The 17,663-nt window shown below is 42.3% G+C and overlaps 1 protein-coding gene across 3 annotated transcripts in view; it reads right to left on the bottom strand.

The window, feature by feature from the left end:
• LOC139582901 (inositol-trisphosphate 3-kinase A-like) overlaps positions 1-17,663 on the bottom strand; it is a 42,843-nt gene that overhangs the window by 22,925 nt on the left and 2,255 nt on the right. For 2 of the 3 annotated variants that reach the window (XM_071413340.1, XM_071413342.1), the window contains exon 2: positions 15,317-16,584. In XM_071413340.1, coding sequence (XP_071269441.1) covers positions 15,317-16,453 — 1,137 coding nt within the window. In that variant the 5' untranslated portion in view covers positions 16,454-16,584. The remainder of the gene's footprint in view (positions 1-15,316; positions 16,585-17,663) is intronic. The other variant, XM_071413341.1, reaches the window with a different exon arrangement.

The raw sequence follows: 17,663 nt of genomic DNA, 5'->3' as shown, positions 1-17,663 counted from the left end.
TGAGCTGGTATGACTTTGAGAGTGAGCACTTGAGAGGCCACCCGGCGTCCGTCCACACGGCCCTGCTGCCTGTGGCCGGGCTGAGTCTGTGTGTCCTGCTCACCCATGCAAATCACCAGTTCCTCAAACACACAAATCACAAACATGTGGGAACTGCATAAACACGAGTTTGCTCAGGTTGCAGCATGTTAGACACACGCCAGGACAGGGTGGGACAAACAGACGGACAGACAAACACCCCGACCAACACTCAACAACACACAGTGAACATACAGAATCCCAGCTCTGTCTAATGTCAGTGTATTTATACTTGGCAAACACTTGGTAGTAAAAGAGCTGTGTTATCGTTGTTTATTTTCATATCCAGATTTTATAACTGGCATTAAATCCATAAAACACACAGTGATTCTGTTAGCATGGCTCTTATAATCCAGATACAGCATACGGTTTAGCTAACTACAGTACTAGAATACATTTTTAAGTATGTGAGCTAACCACAGACACACAGAGAGAGAGAGCGAGAGAGAGAGAGAGAGAGAGAGAGAGAGAGAGAGAGAGAGAGAGAGAGAGAGAGAGAGAGGACAAATGCAGTCCATAATATATAGGCTATTTACATAACCTCCTTTCCTGAGGAGTCTCTGGGGTTGTCTTCAGAGAGGATCTGAGGTCACTGTGGTGGTGTGATGTATTTTGGGTGATTTGTCCCTGTGAGACTTCCTTTTCCTGTATTCCTGGAATGATGGATTCCCCCAACTCTACTACTCCTCTCTGGACTAAATAATGATCTCCTCTTAGATAAAATGTAGGAAGAACATAATATACCTCTCCTTATACCCACTCTGGCAGCCATGCCAAGCACTGCAGAGCGGTGTTTTGAGGGAAACACTGACAGAATGATCAATTCAAGTGAAATCTGGAATTTCTTTATTGGAACAACTTCCATCATAGCATATTGTGGCCTGTTTGTGCAATATATTGTTTACTTTCTAGCAACATTTAATCTTTGATGGAATACTTATGGTACCTATGAAGTTGTGTATTATTTGCATTACATAATGAACCATTGTGTCCACAGACATTAGAGGCCATGCACTCTCTGTCATTAGGCAGAGCTGAAAAGGGTTTGATCTCGTACCACATGATAATCAGGTATTTGCATGCAGACTCAGAGACAGATTTACATGACTATACTACTGAGGAGTAGTTTCTGCTGTATCAATCTGTTTCAATTATGTTATTGAGGCCATTTTACATAATGATCTACTAAATTCGACAGAGGTTGAATAGATTTCTTTAGTTAAAGACATAAGGTCGTACCAGGCCAAACACCAGGTATTCAGATGAGTTGAGTCTACATCATTGGGTATCTTTGACAACGTCACAGTTGTGGGCATTGGTCATAATCAAACTAAGTTAGTTAAATGTTAAGGTTATGGGCAAATTGTCCTTCAACTCATTTGCAACTCTTATGCATACATTCTCTCTATTTTCTCAACCTGCTTTGTGCTCTCATAAAGCAGAAATGTTACACACAACGTTCACTTCCAGATCGTGGCTCCCGGTGATGTGGTTTGAATGATTTGATCAGCCCAAGTTTCTGTCTGTACATCTAAACTCTTAATTTCACAGACAGGACAAACATTGGCGCCAACCTCACAGTCAGATAACAGGTAAGAAGACTTATATCAGAGTCTGCTCAGTGCAGTACAGCACAGCTAGCACCATGTGAAACCACAATACTTTCCTACTACCATATCCACCGTGCTACAGCAATGCACCCTGGGTAAACAATCACTCACCTAGTGCCAGGCATAAATAGAGGTATAAGCAAGTTGCCATTGTATCCTAGTTAAGGTTGCAAAGCGAGGGTATATTACTGGAAACTTTCAAAGTTTACCAGTGAACTACCAGAATTTTGGGAACTTTCAAGGACTCTATCACAAGACATCTAGTGGTACTTCAAACTATCACAGGTGTCTGTAATTATCTCTGACCCTCTGTATGGCATTATCACATAATTAAATAAGATGATTAAACATTTTAAAATAGAATGACAAAGCTGTAAAACATTCTCCTAAATATAAATCATCAACTTAGTGAATACCATTGGTGTTTAATATGAAGGTTTCAGCATTAAATATCATTTTTTTTACACACTTGTATTTATTTTACTATGTCAATATGCAGGGGCGCAACTTTCATTGGGGACACACCCCACACCACATACACATTCAGAAATAGCATTTTTGTCCCGCTCTATTTTATCATTGCACTGTTATACCAAAAATGGTGTCAGTGTGCTTTAGGGCCATGTGGGCACCTTAGAGCGGTTGGGTAGACTGTTTGGAGGTTTCACCCGGCTGGATTTAGGACACCACACAGCGTGCAGACAGGCTGGCGCATAAGACCCGCATGGGAGAGATGAACAGAGGCAGCTGATGTCTGTGTGTATGTGTTGCGCTTTTCTCCGAGTTGTAAAAGCAAGCAGAGCAGAAACTGGCTACTCTTTATTTGACTGATGTAGATGGCAAGGAAACCACTGTTTAACTTAACAGGAAAAAAAATAAATTAGTGTTTATTCTCAGTGCTGAGCTAGTAGTGTAACTGACATGTAACGTTAGCTTACTAATGTTTCATTCCCTCTTGACTGAGGTGAATTAGCTAGCTCCTAGCTACCACAGCCAGTTCAGCTCTAGCCTGTAGCTATCTGTCAGATAATGATATGAGGGGGCTATTATTGCTATCTAACAGCTGTTGTTTGTATGGAAATATTTTGTAGCCTTTCTGTCCCATTTCAACAGAAGTAAATTAACTTAGCTAGCTTTCGCCAGTTGATGTACCGTTAGAGAGAGTGAGCTGGCCAAAGGTAGGTAAAGTTATTATTTTTGCCTCATTCATACTAGACCTGAATCAAATGATGAAACCAGCGGCTAAACGATTGAAGACCGATAATTATTTTTTTGTGCAATGTGAGTTTATTAGAGTCAGTATAGCAATGTAACGTTATTGATTTGTCAGTTTCCCTAGCTAATTCCCTACTTTTCACACTGAATCTGTAATTGCCATTCCTTTTGCCTCATCCCTCTCAACAATATATATTTTTTCAATTCCTCATCAATACACGGGAATTTAATAGTTTTTACAGTCATTAATGGGTGCATGCTTATTAGTAACTGGAATAAGCAATTTCATAAATGTGTCAAGTGGAGCATCTGGTTGCTCCTCATTACACACCACAAACCAACAAATATTATTTACATTACCAACATAGGAATCACTACATAACTTATTGTATGACCTCTTATACACTATATTAGGCCCAGCCTTTGTAACTTTGGTTTTCCTACATCCGATGGATTTGGATACTGCTTTAAAGCAAATTTCTGCAGCAATAGTAAAGATGTGATCAATACATGTTGATGATTTAACTGTAATGTAACTACCCTGGTAGGTTGACTGATAGCCTGAACCAGGTTGCAGGCACTGCTTACAGTTTGAAGCTTTTTCTTGAGTGGGCAGCTTGATGAAATGCAATCAATATTTAAATCACCCAGAAAGTGTACCACATATATCACATACATTAACATTAGCATTTCACACATTATCCAGCTACTGACTGTTAGCACTTGGTGGTCTGTAGGAGCTTCCCACAACAAACATATTTAACAATGATCTCTTACCTAGCTTGGTGACTGGGGGCATTTTTGCTTACTTTTTGTTGTTCTAAATAGAGACAGCTAGAAGGGCCATTGGTCAAATTGGATTGTGTGGAAATGCAGGAAATTAGCTATCGATTCCCCCCCAAAATACCCAAGAAGACTCGAGGCTGTGATCACTGCCAAATGTGCTTCAGGTACTGAGTAAAGGGTCTGAATACTTATGTAAATCTGATATCTGTTTTTTATATTTAATACATTTGCAACAATTTCTAAAAACCTGTTTTCGCTTTGTCATTATGGGCTATTGTTTAATCATTTTTAGAATAAGGCTGTAACGTAACAAAATATGGAAAAGGTCAAGAGGTCTGAATACTTTCCGAATGCACTGTATCTAGTTAAATAAAGGTTAAATAAAAAAAATATTTAAAAAATGCCCTCCCCACTTCTAAAACCAAAGTTGCGCCCCTGTCAATATCTATTTGTTATCAATGTCTTGGCTTCAAACTGGTGGCAGTTGTGAAAAAAGTCAGTAGTGGAAGAGTTTATTTAAAATAATAAAATAAAATAAAAATAAATACTATTTATGAATCTTTTTTTAAAAAGTTAAGTTATTCAAGTATAAATTACCAAAATTACGATATATTGCTATAGATTTTTCTGTTAATTACCAAAATTACAGAAGATTCCGGTAACTTTAGTAAATTACCGGTAGCGTTGCAACCCTCATCCTAGCACAGCAGGCAAGCAGCATTAATTTTGTTCTGGAGATAATAGATGTAGATAGTTGTTGATCAAAAGTAGATTTTGCTAATTTCGTTCAGGGCCTTTGACTTTGTGCTTCCAAATACATACACTGTGCCCTTTGTTCCTCAATCACATCCTCAGTACAGAAAGATCTGGTGATTTGTAGTCGAGCTCATGGCATTTGGATCTTATCACTTTAATTGGGATATGAAGTGCTCCTCAACGCATCAGTCACAGTCATTTAATGGACTGGTTCAGTGATGAGAATCACATGGCCAGTGCTGGAGGTAAATAGTCAAAATAGACCATAACAAAACAAACAACACAGCAGGGCAGAGGCCACGGGCACATTCTCAGTATAACCTCTCAACAAACTTTCCACAGCCTTCATCCATCATAAAAGGCCCACAGATCCTCCCTTCTCCCGATAATCCTGTATGACTGTGCCATCCTACTGTGAATAAACCACAGCCATGATGGGTTGGGATTTGTTTACGGCCATTCTCAACATAGTCCATCCCAGAGAATATATGTCCCCAGTGAATACATGTCAAACACCCTATTATACTGCAAGACATTTATTTGTAGTGAATTAACCTATGTTTTGGCATCCAGTGTATACAGGGGCCCTGACTAAATTGTTTTTGGTGTGAAACATCTTCAGCCACTCTTCTCAGGACAGCCATGGGCCAGAAGATCTCTCTCTTTCTCTACCCCTCTCTCATCCGTCCATCCCTCTATCTCCATTCCAGCCATTCTACATACACGCTATCAAAAGCCCCAGCAGGTTTGTTAGTTGGGGACCGGAAGAGGCAGAACCGTATCGTGGGGAGAGCACGTAACCTCATTGCGTCGTGCTATTGTTCTGATAAAATAGACCCAGGCAGCGTTCTATATTGAGCAGGAGGAAAGGGATGCCGCTCTTCAGCGACTCCTCGACCTCATTGGTGTTGTTAAAGTTTCCACTGAACACAGCGCCGAGCACAGGGAGGAAGTGGTTTTTAACCCCTGAAGAGGAACCTCTGTCAGAGAGACAGGAAAGTGGTGGGGGCTCGTTGGTGGCGACAGTATTTTCCACATCTGCGACCAAAAAATGATCGAGTGACAAAAAAAGATAGATCTTGTGAAGATAAGAAGAAGACACTTTCCACTGGCCAATAAGATCTATGTATATGTCTGTCTGACCTTTATCTGAGAAAAGTTCAGGTCCATCCAGCCACTCTTCAAACACGCAAAAGGTTTCTGTCATATTACTGTATGGTATTGATCTCACCACTCTTCTACTAAATGAGGAATGAATTCACTTAAGTATACTTTCATCTCTAATCCTCAGGTGAAACGTTCTGTAGAATGTAATAACAGTGAACGTGTTAAAACTCTGCTTCCTATATACTAACCATGTGCAAAGCCGGAGAATGTGACCTAAGCTCATCCAGCTTTAGTCTTCCCACAGCAGCATCACAGCAGTAACCATACAGAAGCAGGACAGACAGACAGAGACCTAGCTCCACAGACAGACAGAGACCTATCTACTGGCAATGGGCCATAAACAAGGGAATCCTTTAACAGGCCTCTTCTGACATCATGCCTTCTCTTTATAATGCTGATACCCAGAGACATGTAAATGTAAATGTAACATGTAGACATGTGGAAACCTGTGAAAATAACAAACCTGCAGTGAATACATGCACACAATAGACTAGACTAGAGGACTCAATGTCCTACTTTTGTCCCATGCTAGGTAAATTACTTGCTTCAATGTAATGAGAATTGTTTGATGCACACTATTGCTGTTCCTTCAATAACAGTGAGATTTAGACATTCCAGTGAGCTAGCACCGGGGATAAGATTCATCTACTATACCTACAGATGTAGGATCTTAATTTGATCACCTTGTTGTTGCAGGAAATGTCCTGCACAGCAGGAAAGGCTAACTTGTAGTGTATTCAAGTTTTAAAAAGACTTATAAAGTTTGTTATTTCCACTTTAACATTTCAGACAAAAAATGTATAAATCCCTTTAAAAATGTCCATTGATTATAATCCACACAATAATCCACATTTCCTGTTGCTGCAGGATTATTTTCCTGCTACTTGAAACCGGTCAAATTAAGATCCTGTATCTGTATAGTATACTGTGCTGGTAAAATGGGAGGTGGTTATAGACATAAAAGTCAAGGAGAGGCTGTGAATCAACTTCTATCAATCACCTTAAAGGAAGACATCTATGCAGAGAGCATCAAAGCAGCACCTCTCTGATTATTTACTAGAGTTCGACATGTCACTGTAGGTAATTGTGTGGCAGGCAGCATCAGCTATACAAGGGGATCCAACAGGTTTAGCAATTCTAAACACAAGGTCGTTGAGTGAGTGGCAATTACTCACAAACCATTCATAACACAACTGGCATAGATATAGAACTAGTAAGGAATCTCCACGACTAAAAGTAGAGTACAACCGCCAACACGCCACTTGAGAAATGCAATTGCCTTTCTATCTCGACAGAGTGAGATAGCAAACAAAAACACTGTTTAGGAGTCCACTGATACTTTCCCTTTAGTGGGTACCCAACCAGCCAGGCTAAGCTCTCTGCTCTGCCATGGAGTTTTAGGGTCAGCCTCATACAACCTAAAAGAGGGGGAATGTAAAAAGTGTTGCACTTCCTGTCTCATGCATAAGAAAGTGGGTCCCTCCCTCCTAGCAGCACTTCTCTCTCTCACACACACACACACACACACACACACACACACACACACACACACACACACACACACACACACACACACACACACACACACACACACACACACACACACACAAAACCCAGCTGTTTGAAGCAGGCCTCGCTTGACGTCACATGGTCTCCCAGGCAACAGGCTACCACAGGGGTGTTACTTTTTCCATTGCTCTGAACCCTCAAGATCCTTCACCTAAATGAAAGTTCGCTTTTGGGGTATATGTGTGTGTGAGAAATGTGTGTGTGCGTATTCTGTTCACATCACCGCTGACGTCCCTCTCACTGAGTTCAAGGGAATGCATAAAAGCACAACAACAATAATATAAAAACGTGTCAATCTCTCTCATTAGAACTCGTCTGAAGTGTTACCCAGCTGTTTTGGTTCACAGCTGAAGGACAGGAGGTCATATGAAGCCAGAGTGAGTGTCACCATTCTGCTAATGACCAAGGCACCATAACACATCACATCCTGTTGCACAGGCACCACAACAGCATGTCCAGCCATGTGGTTGTGATAAGCCCCCTTCATCCTTCCTGTTGGAGACAGGAAGCTGCCATCACTAAATTCAGCCTTATTAGCTACCCAGCCCTGCCATCCCATGCATCATCACCAACAAGAACAACAACAAACTGCAAAAACAACAGATAACGCTCCATGGGGTTTCCAATGGGGAACCCCTGGATCTTCAGTCTTCCTGAGTCTGGCCATGCAGGACTATCCCTGGACTTGACGTGAACTTCAATTCGCAGACAAATATAAAGCCGGATGTCAGTTAGAAAAAAACTACTGGCCACAGTCCAAGACAAAGATATCATTCAAATATGTATATATTCTATCACGTGAGTAATAATATTTTAGATAGATAATTCGGACAACAGGGAGCTTTGTTGGACTACAACAGTCAGTCCAACTAATGACTAATGTTATTGCACCACCGCACAACTTTTTGACAACGCTAGAGAAACACCTGACTGCACCACATTGTTGACAGCAGCTCCCCTGGGCACTTGTTGTTGTGCCTGTTGCAACAGGCAACCGCAAGCCTGCATCATCTGCACTGTAGTTCTAGCAAGGCTACACTGTGCTGTAGCGCGCAGGGCTCTTCCCTCCTCTGGCCGACACAGGAAAAGGAGACACCACCGTGACATGGTTCCAGATGGGTGTCACTGTGCCCGCAGCCCAGAGAACCCCTTCCTAATAAGCTCAATAACCCATGACAAAGAACTTGGCTAAAGCATTAGATTTGCATCCAGACTATAAAAAGCCATCTGAATGCTTGATAATATAAACAATAGAGCTATAATGACCTTTTATTAACAAATATATAATAAGCCAAAATACAGTACCAGTCAAAAGTTTGGACAAACCTACTATATCAAGGCAAAGGGTGGCTACTTTGAAGAATCTCAAATATAAAATATAATTTGATTTGTTTAACACTTTTTTGGTTACCAAATTATTATATATATGTTATTTCATAGTTTTGATGTCTTCACTATTATTCTACAAAGTAGAAAATAGTCAAAATAAAGAAAAACCCTGGAATGAGTACTGTAGGTATGTCCAAACTTTTGACTGATACTGTTTAGTGATAAACTTGCTTTATTTTTTGTTGTTGGGATTGGGAAACCTCATTGGAGGCAGAGCAGACAGCTCCTGACTAAAGCGGCATCTTACAATAGGTTTGGTGCATAGCCACGGGAAGTAGTTCGGAGTTGGGGGTGCTACGATTTTATTTGCGGGGGAAGGGGGGTCGCAACAAATAATTTTCTCCCCCCAAAATATATATTTTTATTGATGAAATAGTGCAGTGCAACTGCCTTAGCTTCACAAGTAATCAGGTGTGTAGTGCTGGGGGAGCGTGAGGGAGCATGAAAATAAATTCTGATCAATTCTAAATCAATTCTATTTAATTACCACAAATTTCATGAAAAACGATAGAATGACAAACCAAATAAATATGTAGACTACAGCAGCCTAGAGGTAGGTAAATAGTGGTTTCTTCCCTTTCTTCTGGTGAATTACGAATAACTGTAGGCTACATGTGTGCAATGCAGAGGCCCATTAGAGGCTTGACAACTTCAGAACGTATAGAAAAAAGAAAATAAATCACCTGTGTGCCTTGATGTTTATAAAACTCCACCGATCTGCTCTTGCGCAGTGGAACCCAGAACGATATGTGACCACTTGGTTACAGCGGCACCATTCTGCAGAGGACACGCAAACCAGAGTGGCCACTGTAAAGCCCAAGTTGCTGTAGCTCTGCTTTGGATCTTTAACCTATATTGACTATTGGTTGAGACGCAGGGCCCGTTAAGGTAGGCTATGTCAGGGTGGGAAATTGGAAATGTGAATTGGGCCAAGTTGGAGGTAATAATGCTTTTAGGTTCTAGTTCATTGAGAGACATGAATACACCACACCAAAAGCTTGATTTTATTGTCATGCCTGTTCTCGCTCTTCCTCCCCCTGACGCTCGAGGGCACCAGGCTCCCCAGGATTACGCAATCGAGTCACCATCAGTACGCACACCTGCCTTTCCCCGTCACGCGCATCTGCGCTCATTGGACTCAGCTCTATGACTTGTGTTATTGCCTTCCCTATAACTGTCTGTTCCCTAGCTCTGTTCCCTGCTTCGGGATTGATGTTTGTCATATGTCCTTGTTTACCCGTGTGCTGACGCTGCTCCTGTCATGTTCTTTGTACCTGCTTCTCCTGTCCGGCGTCGGTCCTTACAGAATCCCAAAGCCATCACACGAAGCATTGGGAGTACTGGCGTTCCGGTTGGTGGAGACGTTGGTTCTGGGTCGCCGCCGATGGAACCGGGGTGCCTAGCCAGCTCGTCGGGCTTCCACGCACTAGCTGGCTCGAGAGGTTCCTTGCCCCGGTTGGTTCGGAAGGAGCCCATCCCACGTCGGGACTCAGCCGGATCGCCAGGTCTTGTTCGCCCAGCCGGCTCGTCAAACTGTCACGTCTCCGTCGGATCATCGGGCTTCCACGTTGCAGCGGGATCGACAGGCGTTCATGCCTCAGCCGGCTCGCCAGGCTCCCACACCCCTGCCAGTTCGTCGGGAGTTTACCCCCAGCCAGCTTGCCCAGCGCCCATGTCTCGGCCGGCTCCCCCAGGTGGGACACTAGGGGGGGGGGGGTACTGTCACGCCTGCTCCCGCTCTTCCTCCCCCTGCCGCTCGAGGGCGCCAGGCTCCCCAAGATTACGCAATCAAGCCACCATCAGTACGCACACCTGCCTTTCCCCGTCACGCGCATCTGCGCTCATTGGACTCAGCTGAACTCTATGACTTGTGTTATTGCCTTCCCTATAACTGTCTGTTCCCTAGCTCTGTTCCCTGCTTCGGGATTGATGTTTGTCATATGTCCTTGTTTACCCGTGTGCTGACGCTGCTCCTGTTGTGGTCTTTGTCCGTTCCTGAATAAATGTTTGACTCCCCGTACCTGCTTCTCCTGTCTGGCTGAGGTCCTTACATTTTATGGCTGTTTTAAAACAAATTTCCTGCAATTCTACATAATAATGATTTATGTTCACTACTTATGTTCATCCACTGATTTGATGATTAAATATCTGCAAATAAATTATATGAATTCATAGTTCAGCCCTCTGTTTTCTTTTATTCTGTAATAGGGTATATTGTAACCATGTGTTCAAGCTAATCAAATCAAAGTTTATTTAGCGCAGTCCTTTCAGCACCACGAAGGGCGCTCCAATCGTTTAAAATAACACTCATCAAGATCTGTTGCCTACGCCTAATAGTCCTCATCACTTATTATTATTATTATTATCATTACAGAAGATCCTCACTTCTCACAATGATGCTCGTTTAGTAAAGTTAGATCAAAGCTGAATCAATGTCTTGCAAGATCACATAACGATTCATTAGAATTTAATATAACAGAACCGAATAGCATAGTAGGCCTATAATATTACTGTTCCACCAAAACACCTAATTTCTAATTACATTTTAGGATGGTTAGCTGAAGCTGAATAGTCCCCAAAAAATGATCACGTGCCAAAACTCAGAGCCACTATGCAGGATATACATTATGCTTTGATTGAAACAAAATTCAAGAACGCTTTATAGTTTGTTAACATCATCTGCTCTAATTCGCTCATGAAACAGTAATTCAAGAAGATCGAAATGCATGAAACTGATTGAGATCAATCAAATGATTGGCATGCAGATGCAGTTTCACTGGTAAAACGTAAATAATTATCATTCATGATTGACAGTGATGATGGCCTATTTTGAAATGAGGTATGCCTACTTTGGTGTTAGGGTACTAAAAATACTGTGCCTTCGGAAAGTATTCAGACCCCTTGACTTTTTCCAAATGTTGTTACATTACAGCCTTATTCTAAAATGGATTAAATAAAAATTTTCCTCAGCAATCTACACACAATACCCCATAATGACAAAGCAAAACAGGTTTTTAGAATGTTTTGCTATGCACTGTATAACATTTTCTTGAGACAACGTGTGTGAGCATTGGCAGACGTTGCAATTGGAGGATGCATTTTAATCATGTTTTATACAGGGCTCTCCAACCCTGTTCCTGGAGAGCTACCATCCTGTAGGTTTTCATTCCAACCCTAATCTAGCGCACCTGATTCTAATAATTAGCTGGTTTATAAAATGAATCGGGTTAGTTACAACTGGGGTTGGAGTGAAATTCTACAGGACGGTAGCACGCCAGGAACAGGGTTGGGGAGCCATGATAGGTTACTCAATAGGCTGCCGGTACAAACGTTGATTGAGGAAATGATGACGTCATTTACATATATTTTGCGCTCCGTCATCTAAACAAATAGAACCTCACCACTGCAAGTAAAATCTGTGGTAGGTCTGTAGCCGGTGGTGTCTGTATGCCACTGGTTTCATCCATCTAAACAAAGCCTAAATGCAACCGTACCGTGCTCATTACGAACAAGGTAAATAAAGGACATTGAATGATAGCATTATGGACAACTCCTCCTTTCACATGGAGACTTTTTTGATCTGTCACTAACCACTTTTCAGTCTTCTCCATTTACATTGTGTCATAGTTTATACTTGGATTATCCTACACTGTAATTCATTAAACTGGACTAGATTATTTTACCGCACCAGCATTGCAATCCAATGCATGCACGATGTATGCAATAAACTGAGATATATTGTGGCGTTGTACATTTTTGGGGGGGCTGTGCTACAGAAGGCTATATTGGTCCGCTAATACAGGACTAGCTAGTAAAGGCCGGGTGCACTACTTTTGTGAAGAAAAAAAAAATATATATATATTTTTTTTAATTTTCAGGGTATTCTGCAGCACAATCAGCACCCTACTTCCTTCCCATGGCTATAGTTTGGTATTCTACTTAAGGTAGTTGCCATCATTTTGGTGTAATCTACTGCTGTGACTAAGAAAGGAAGGGGGCAGATGCTAGAACATGTTGAAGTGTTTAGAAGACACCAGGGTTTTCAGTCTGTGTGTAAACAATACTACCTGCCTAGGGACATTCATAGTGTGTCAATTTCCACAACAACTTAAGGTGTTGAAGCGCGAGGTTTAACTTCTCCGTGGCTACCACGCTGGAACAACGTGAAGGGAACCCATGCACATGTGCAGATACAATGTGTGAGAGGAAAGTCTTCCGTCTCGCTCATCGCTCAATATCTTCGGTGCTGCACATGGCAACGTCATTTCGCGGAGTCTACATTTAATATAGACCACATGGTCAATTCAATAAGTCAGATTTTCTATATGAATATACTTGCTAAAGTTCCAAAATGCAGCATTTTGACATTTCACTCTGTGCATCCTCTGTGACTTTAGGAAGATCTTAACCCCAACATTTATCCAAGTTTTCACCATCACTGTTAAGCCCTAGTTATTTTGCTGCTTTGACAAACTCATTTCCAAAGATGATTATTTATTTAATGTTATTAGTGATTGATTTTAAAGTTGAAAAAAAACCTGTCCCTCATATTAAGGTCAACCCTGTTACATGAACTGAACTCTCGTTTTAATATGGTGAAACAATTCCTTTTTAAATATTTGTTTTTCAAAAGAAACATTGAACATCTAATAGTCAAATCACAGTATAAAAGCAGGTGAGCTGGTTCCACTCTTTTTGGACATTTTCTGGTGTTTTGTGGTGGAAACCTGAGCGGGTTGAGCATAACACAGTAATCCTGTTACCCAGAGATAGACAGGCTAGAAATGTTTTAACGATTGACATTTTGTTGTGACGCTTGCATTCAATTGCCCATCCCTGTTGCACAAAATAAGCTTCCATTTCCCCTGTCACAAGGGGATTTATGGATGATTTAAGAGGAAGTAGTCAAACGTGTTATGGTCAACTTTAATTGGCACTTAATAGGCAGTTACTATAGTATTTTTTTTATTTGACCTCTTGAGATGGGAACGTGCTTTTTATGACTCCAAAGGCACCTAATTGGTGGAACGACCCACATATAACTAATTCCTTATAAGAGAATACTGTGAAAGGTAAGTATAAACTATAGCCAATAGACTCCAGAAACCTACTATTTACAAACAGTTAACTTGAACTAATTGGAAAGTAGCATGAATAATTTGGAAAGTACCAATAAACTGCTTTATAAAATAAAAGATGCCCTTTCCAGCTGGGTTAATTTCTCCTGTCTGCACTCCAGACACCTTATCCACCAATCTGAGCTCACTGCAATATATCAATTAATTATTATATCCATCAATCATCATCAAGTAGCTTGCTAAGTGTATTTTCTATTTTTCTGGGATTCACACTTTCCTCAGACATAGGCCAGTAAAAGAGGACTGCCTCCCTGTCATGGATACATAAAGGCAACACATTCCTCTACAAAGCAAATCAATTACGGTGTAAACAGCCTTCACAAAACCAGCACAGTTCCATTCACTTAACTTCAAGGCTATCTGGGCCATCTAGACCTTGCGGCTGTGCTCTGCATTCATATATTTATTTTGTTTGCTATGGTCAGCCCAGATGGGCACAATGAAGTGTTTTCTCCCTCTGATTTACTTGTTTATCCCAGACAAGACATCACATGGATCTCCTGGCACACGTCCCATACAGCATGTGGAACACATTATCCTCATCCTGCCACTTTAGTCTGCCACTGGAGGCCTGTGTCTGTGTGTGTGCTCCAGCTGCAACCCAGCAATACAACACTGTGATGGCGGTAATCAGTGACGCATCTCAGACATAAGGTCAGAGTCAGACGTAGACAGGCCAAGAAGGTTTTAATGAGATTACAATTTCTCACAGACGATTTCCAAGATATATTGTAATTAATATCTCAGACCACCCAGCAGTAGCACACTCACCACTAATAACATTTATTGGTTCTAACACTTAGGGTAAGCAAATCCTGGTGCATTGTTCTGAAGCAAACTCTTCCCTTAACGTACAGATGTAAGATCTTAAATTGATCATCCTGTTGTTGCAAGACATTTCCTGAACAGTAGGAAATGCCAACTTGTAATGTATTTTAGGTTTAAAAGGCTTCTAAAGTTTGTAATTTCCCCTAAATATTTCAGACTTTAGTTGCCCTAACTAAAAATGTGTCAACCCCTACAAAAATGGCCATTAATTATAATCCACACAATCATTTGCATTTCCTGTTGCTGCAGGATTATTTTCCTGCTGTGAGAAACTGGTCATATGAAGATCCTACACCTGTATACACATCCCCTCATTTATAAACCTTGCCAGAAGCCTTCTCTTTGAAGACCGTCCAACAGCGGTCAGAGTCATAGCGTCTGAGGCTGACAACGGGACACAGAAGTACCTTTGTTAGCGAGAATGTCAACCGTTATTCAGGGAGGAAGCGGACCGGTTTGTTGCAAGAGCGCCGTGTGACAAAGAACTTGATGAAGAGAGGCCCTCTAGCAAACTTACATGTTAATTTAGAGATGGGAGTGTCACGGACCTACATATGCCACTTAAATGTCTCAAAACAGAATTTCCCAATTATCTAAAAAGCTTTCTTAAAACTTTTATTATTAACTTCAGTCCCTATTTCACTGAACAATAAACTAAATGTTTTGGGTAAAATTAGATTTCTATCTATCTACCCATTCAATGTGAAAGAGAAGATACATTGATTAGTGACAGACTAAATAATGAATGAGTTTGTTCCATAATAAAAAGGAGTTACTCACAGCTTTCTGCTGGGTGTTAAGGAGGGCAGGTGACAGTCCCTCGGCTCTCTCCGGGTCGCTGGAGATGTCGTCCTCTGATTCCTCCCAGGAGGAGGAGAAGCCTGTGGAAGAGGCTGAGGAGGAGGACAGCTTCCTCAGGGCTCGGGATGACCTGGGGCTGTGCTGGGGCTCGCTGCTCGGATCACAACCTTCTCCCTGGGCCTCCATCCCGTGGTCCGTTACTATGACGGCTGGGATGGTGGTCCCCACCTCTGGGCAGCTCCCCTCTCTGTCGGCCCAGGCCGAGGCTGCTTGCAGCTGGGTTTCCGTTGGCTCCGTTCCTGCCTTTGTCAGGCAGGTCTGGGCCCTCTCCGCAGGGCGCTCACTGTCGCTGCCTGCCAAGAAGCTGCCAATCCCCAGTGAACTCGGGGAGTGACTGCTTGCTGAACTGTCAGCTTCGGACCAAGTTCCTGCTGATTTCTTCACAAGCAGACTTCCCTGTTCCGTATTTGGGTCAGCCGTGCTATTTTCTATTCTGCCATTCCCCGTTACTCCCTGCTCCGAGCGGAGACACAATTTCCCATTCTGGAGTTCCTTGGGAATGCTTGGAGAGCAGTCTCTCTGTGGGGGATTGAGGGTGGGCACCTGTGTGGGCTGACTGGCCTGGGAGGCTGGGCCTGTTCTGCGTGGGGCCCTAGGACTGCGCTGGATCTCAGCGTTCTGAACCTGGGTGCGCAGGCCAGAGATCTGGGCCTCGAACAGACCCACCTTCTTGTTGACCTCCACATTCAGGAGCTCCCGGTGGATCTGCAGGAGCTGCACTGTGCGTTTCACCTCCCCGTTTGGGGCCTCATCATCTCCGTTGCTGCTGAGCCGGCGGACACGGTTGCCCACGATCACCCCCAGGGTATCAGGGTGGCGGCAAGGGGAGCGGGCCCTGGGGCTGCTGGGGCCTGGAGAGGGGGGAAAGATGAAGGAGCCCCCAGGGGAGCCAGGACTCAGGCTGCTAGGGCTGTAGGGGCCCCCAGTCACCAGGAGTTGGCAGTAGGTGGAGCGGTCTGGCACAGGCAGCACAGGCCTCCCAGTCCGAGGGCTGCTCTTACTCTTCAGATTGTTGCTATTCATCATAATCAGACTGCTCAGGGCATAAGCAGCCATAGTATCAGACTGGTACTGTCAGTATGGGCTCCCATCTAGCTCTAGTCCTGGTTGGTGCTCTGGCATCTACACACCACCATAGCATTTGGTGGGGTATGTGAAAGGAGAGGTGGAATTTCCTGCTGAATCTTCTATGGAGGAGAGTTGTTGGAGAGGAAAAACAAAACATAGTCAGTAAAAGCTTCAATAAAGGCTGAAATTATATGACTTGCATTTGAATGAGAATAACGCTTATTTCCCACACTGTGGAGTGTGGACTAATGAGTGTGTAGCTTTCATTTTGTTCTAAAAATATGACCCAGAAAATCCCTCACAAAGGTAGCATTCCTTCCCAAGGCAAGGCGGATTACTTGCCTATACAAGATACAAATCAATGTTGCATGAAATAGTCATGTGTTTGCTTTTTCTCTAGCTAAGAAAATACCCAGAGTTTAACTTTTGTTACTTAAAATCTACTGTAGGTAATGAGACAAAAGAATATATTTACTTGTTGCCATTAGTCTTAGAGAGAGATTCACTGTAGCTCTCTACCGTAAACGACATGTTCCTGAAAAGGAATGATACGGCTATTTGGCCTTGCTCTTATATGACGTGCTTGTCTACTCAGTTTTCTTTTTAATCTAGGGCAGCCCCCACATTTTGTCTGCGAAGGAGGTCCAGCAGCGTTTGAGGAAATAGAGTTTTAAGTCTTCTGCTAGACAAAATACAAAGTGTATTCCAAATACCTAAAACATATGCTTCTGAAGGAGAACATCCACACGGCCATTTATGTCTATGCTTCAGTGAGACAGAAATGGGATTAATAGCGTAATACTTTCAGACTGCATTCCTGAATCTTTATATCACATAACGTTGGTTTAGTTAACCTGTGACACAAAACAGTCAAAACAAATAATCCCATAACAAGGCTTGTAGGCTATTTTGAGAGTGAGTAAGCATATTGTGACTGAGCTCAAATGTAGGGATCTAGAAACAAGTATCCCACTGGGCATAGATGTCAATTCAACGCCTATTCTACGTTGGTTCAGCGTAATTACATTGAAATGACGTGGAAACAACATTGATTCAACCAGTGTTTGTCTAGTGGGATACTGTTACTGTAGGTTAACTGCAGTGACTAGAGTCTCTGGAAAATATGTGAATAATAATAAACATAAAAGACAGAAGGAAAGATTAAGTATAAGCTACATTTATATTAAATACTACAAGA

This window comes from Salvelinus alpinus, chromosome 8 (genome assembly GCF_045679555.1).
Source record: "Salvelinus alpinus chromosome 8, SLU_Salpinus.1, whole genome shotgun sequence".
NCBI classification, from domain to species: domain Eukaryota; kingdom Metazoa; phylum Chordata; class Actinopteri; order Salmoniformes; family Salmonidae; genus Salvelinus; species Salvelinus alpinus.
This window is presented reverse-complemented; position numbering and strand designations above follow the sequence as displayed.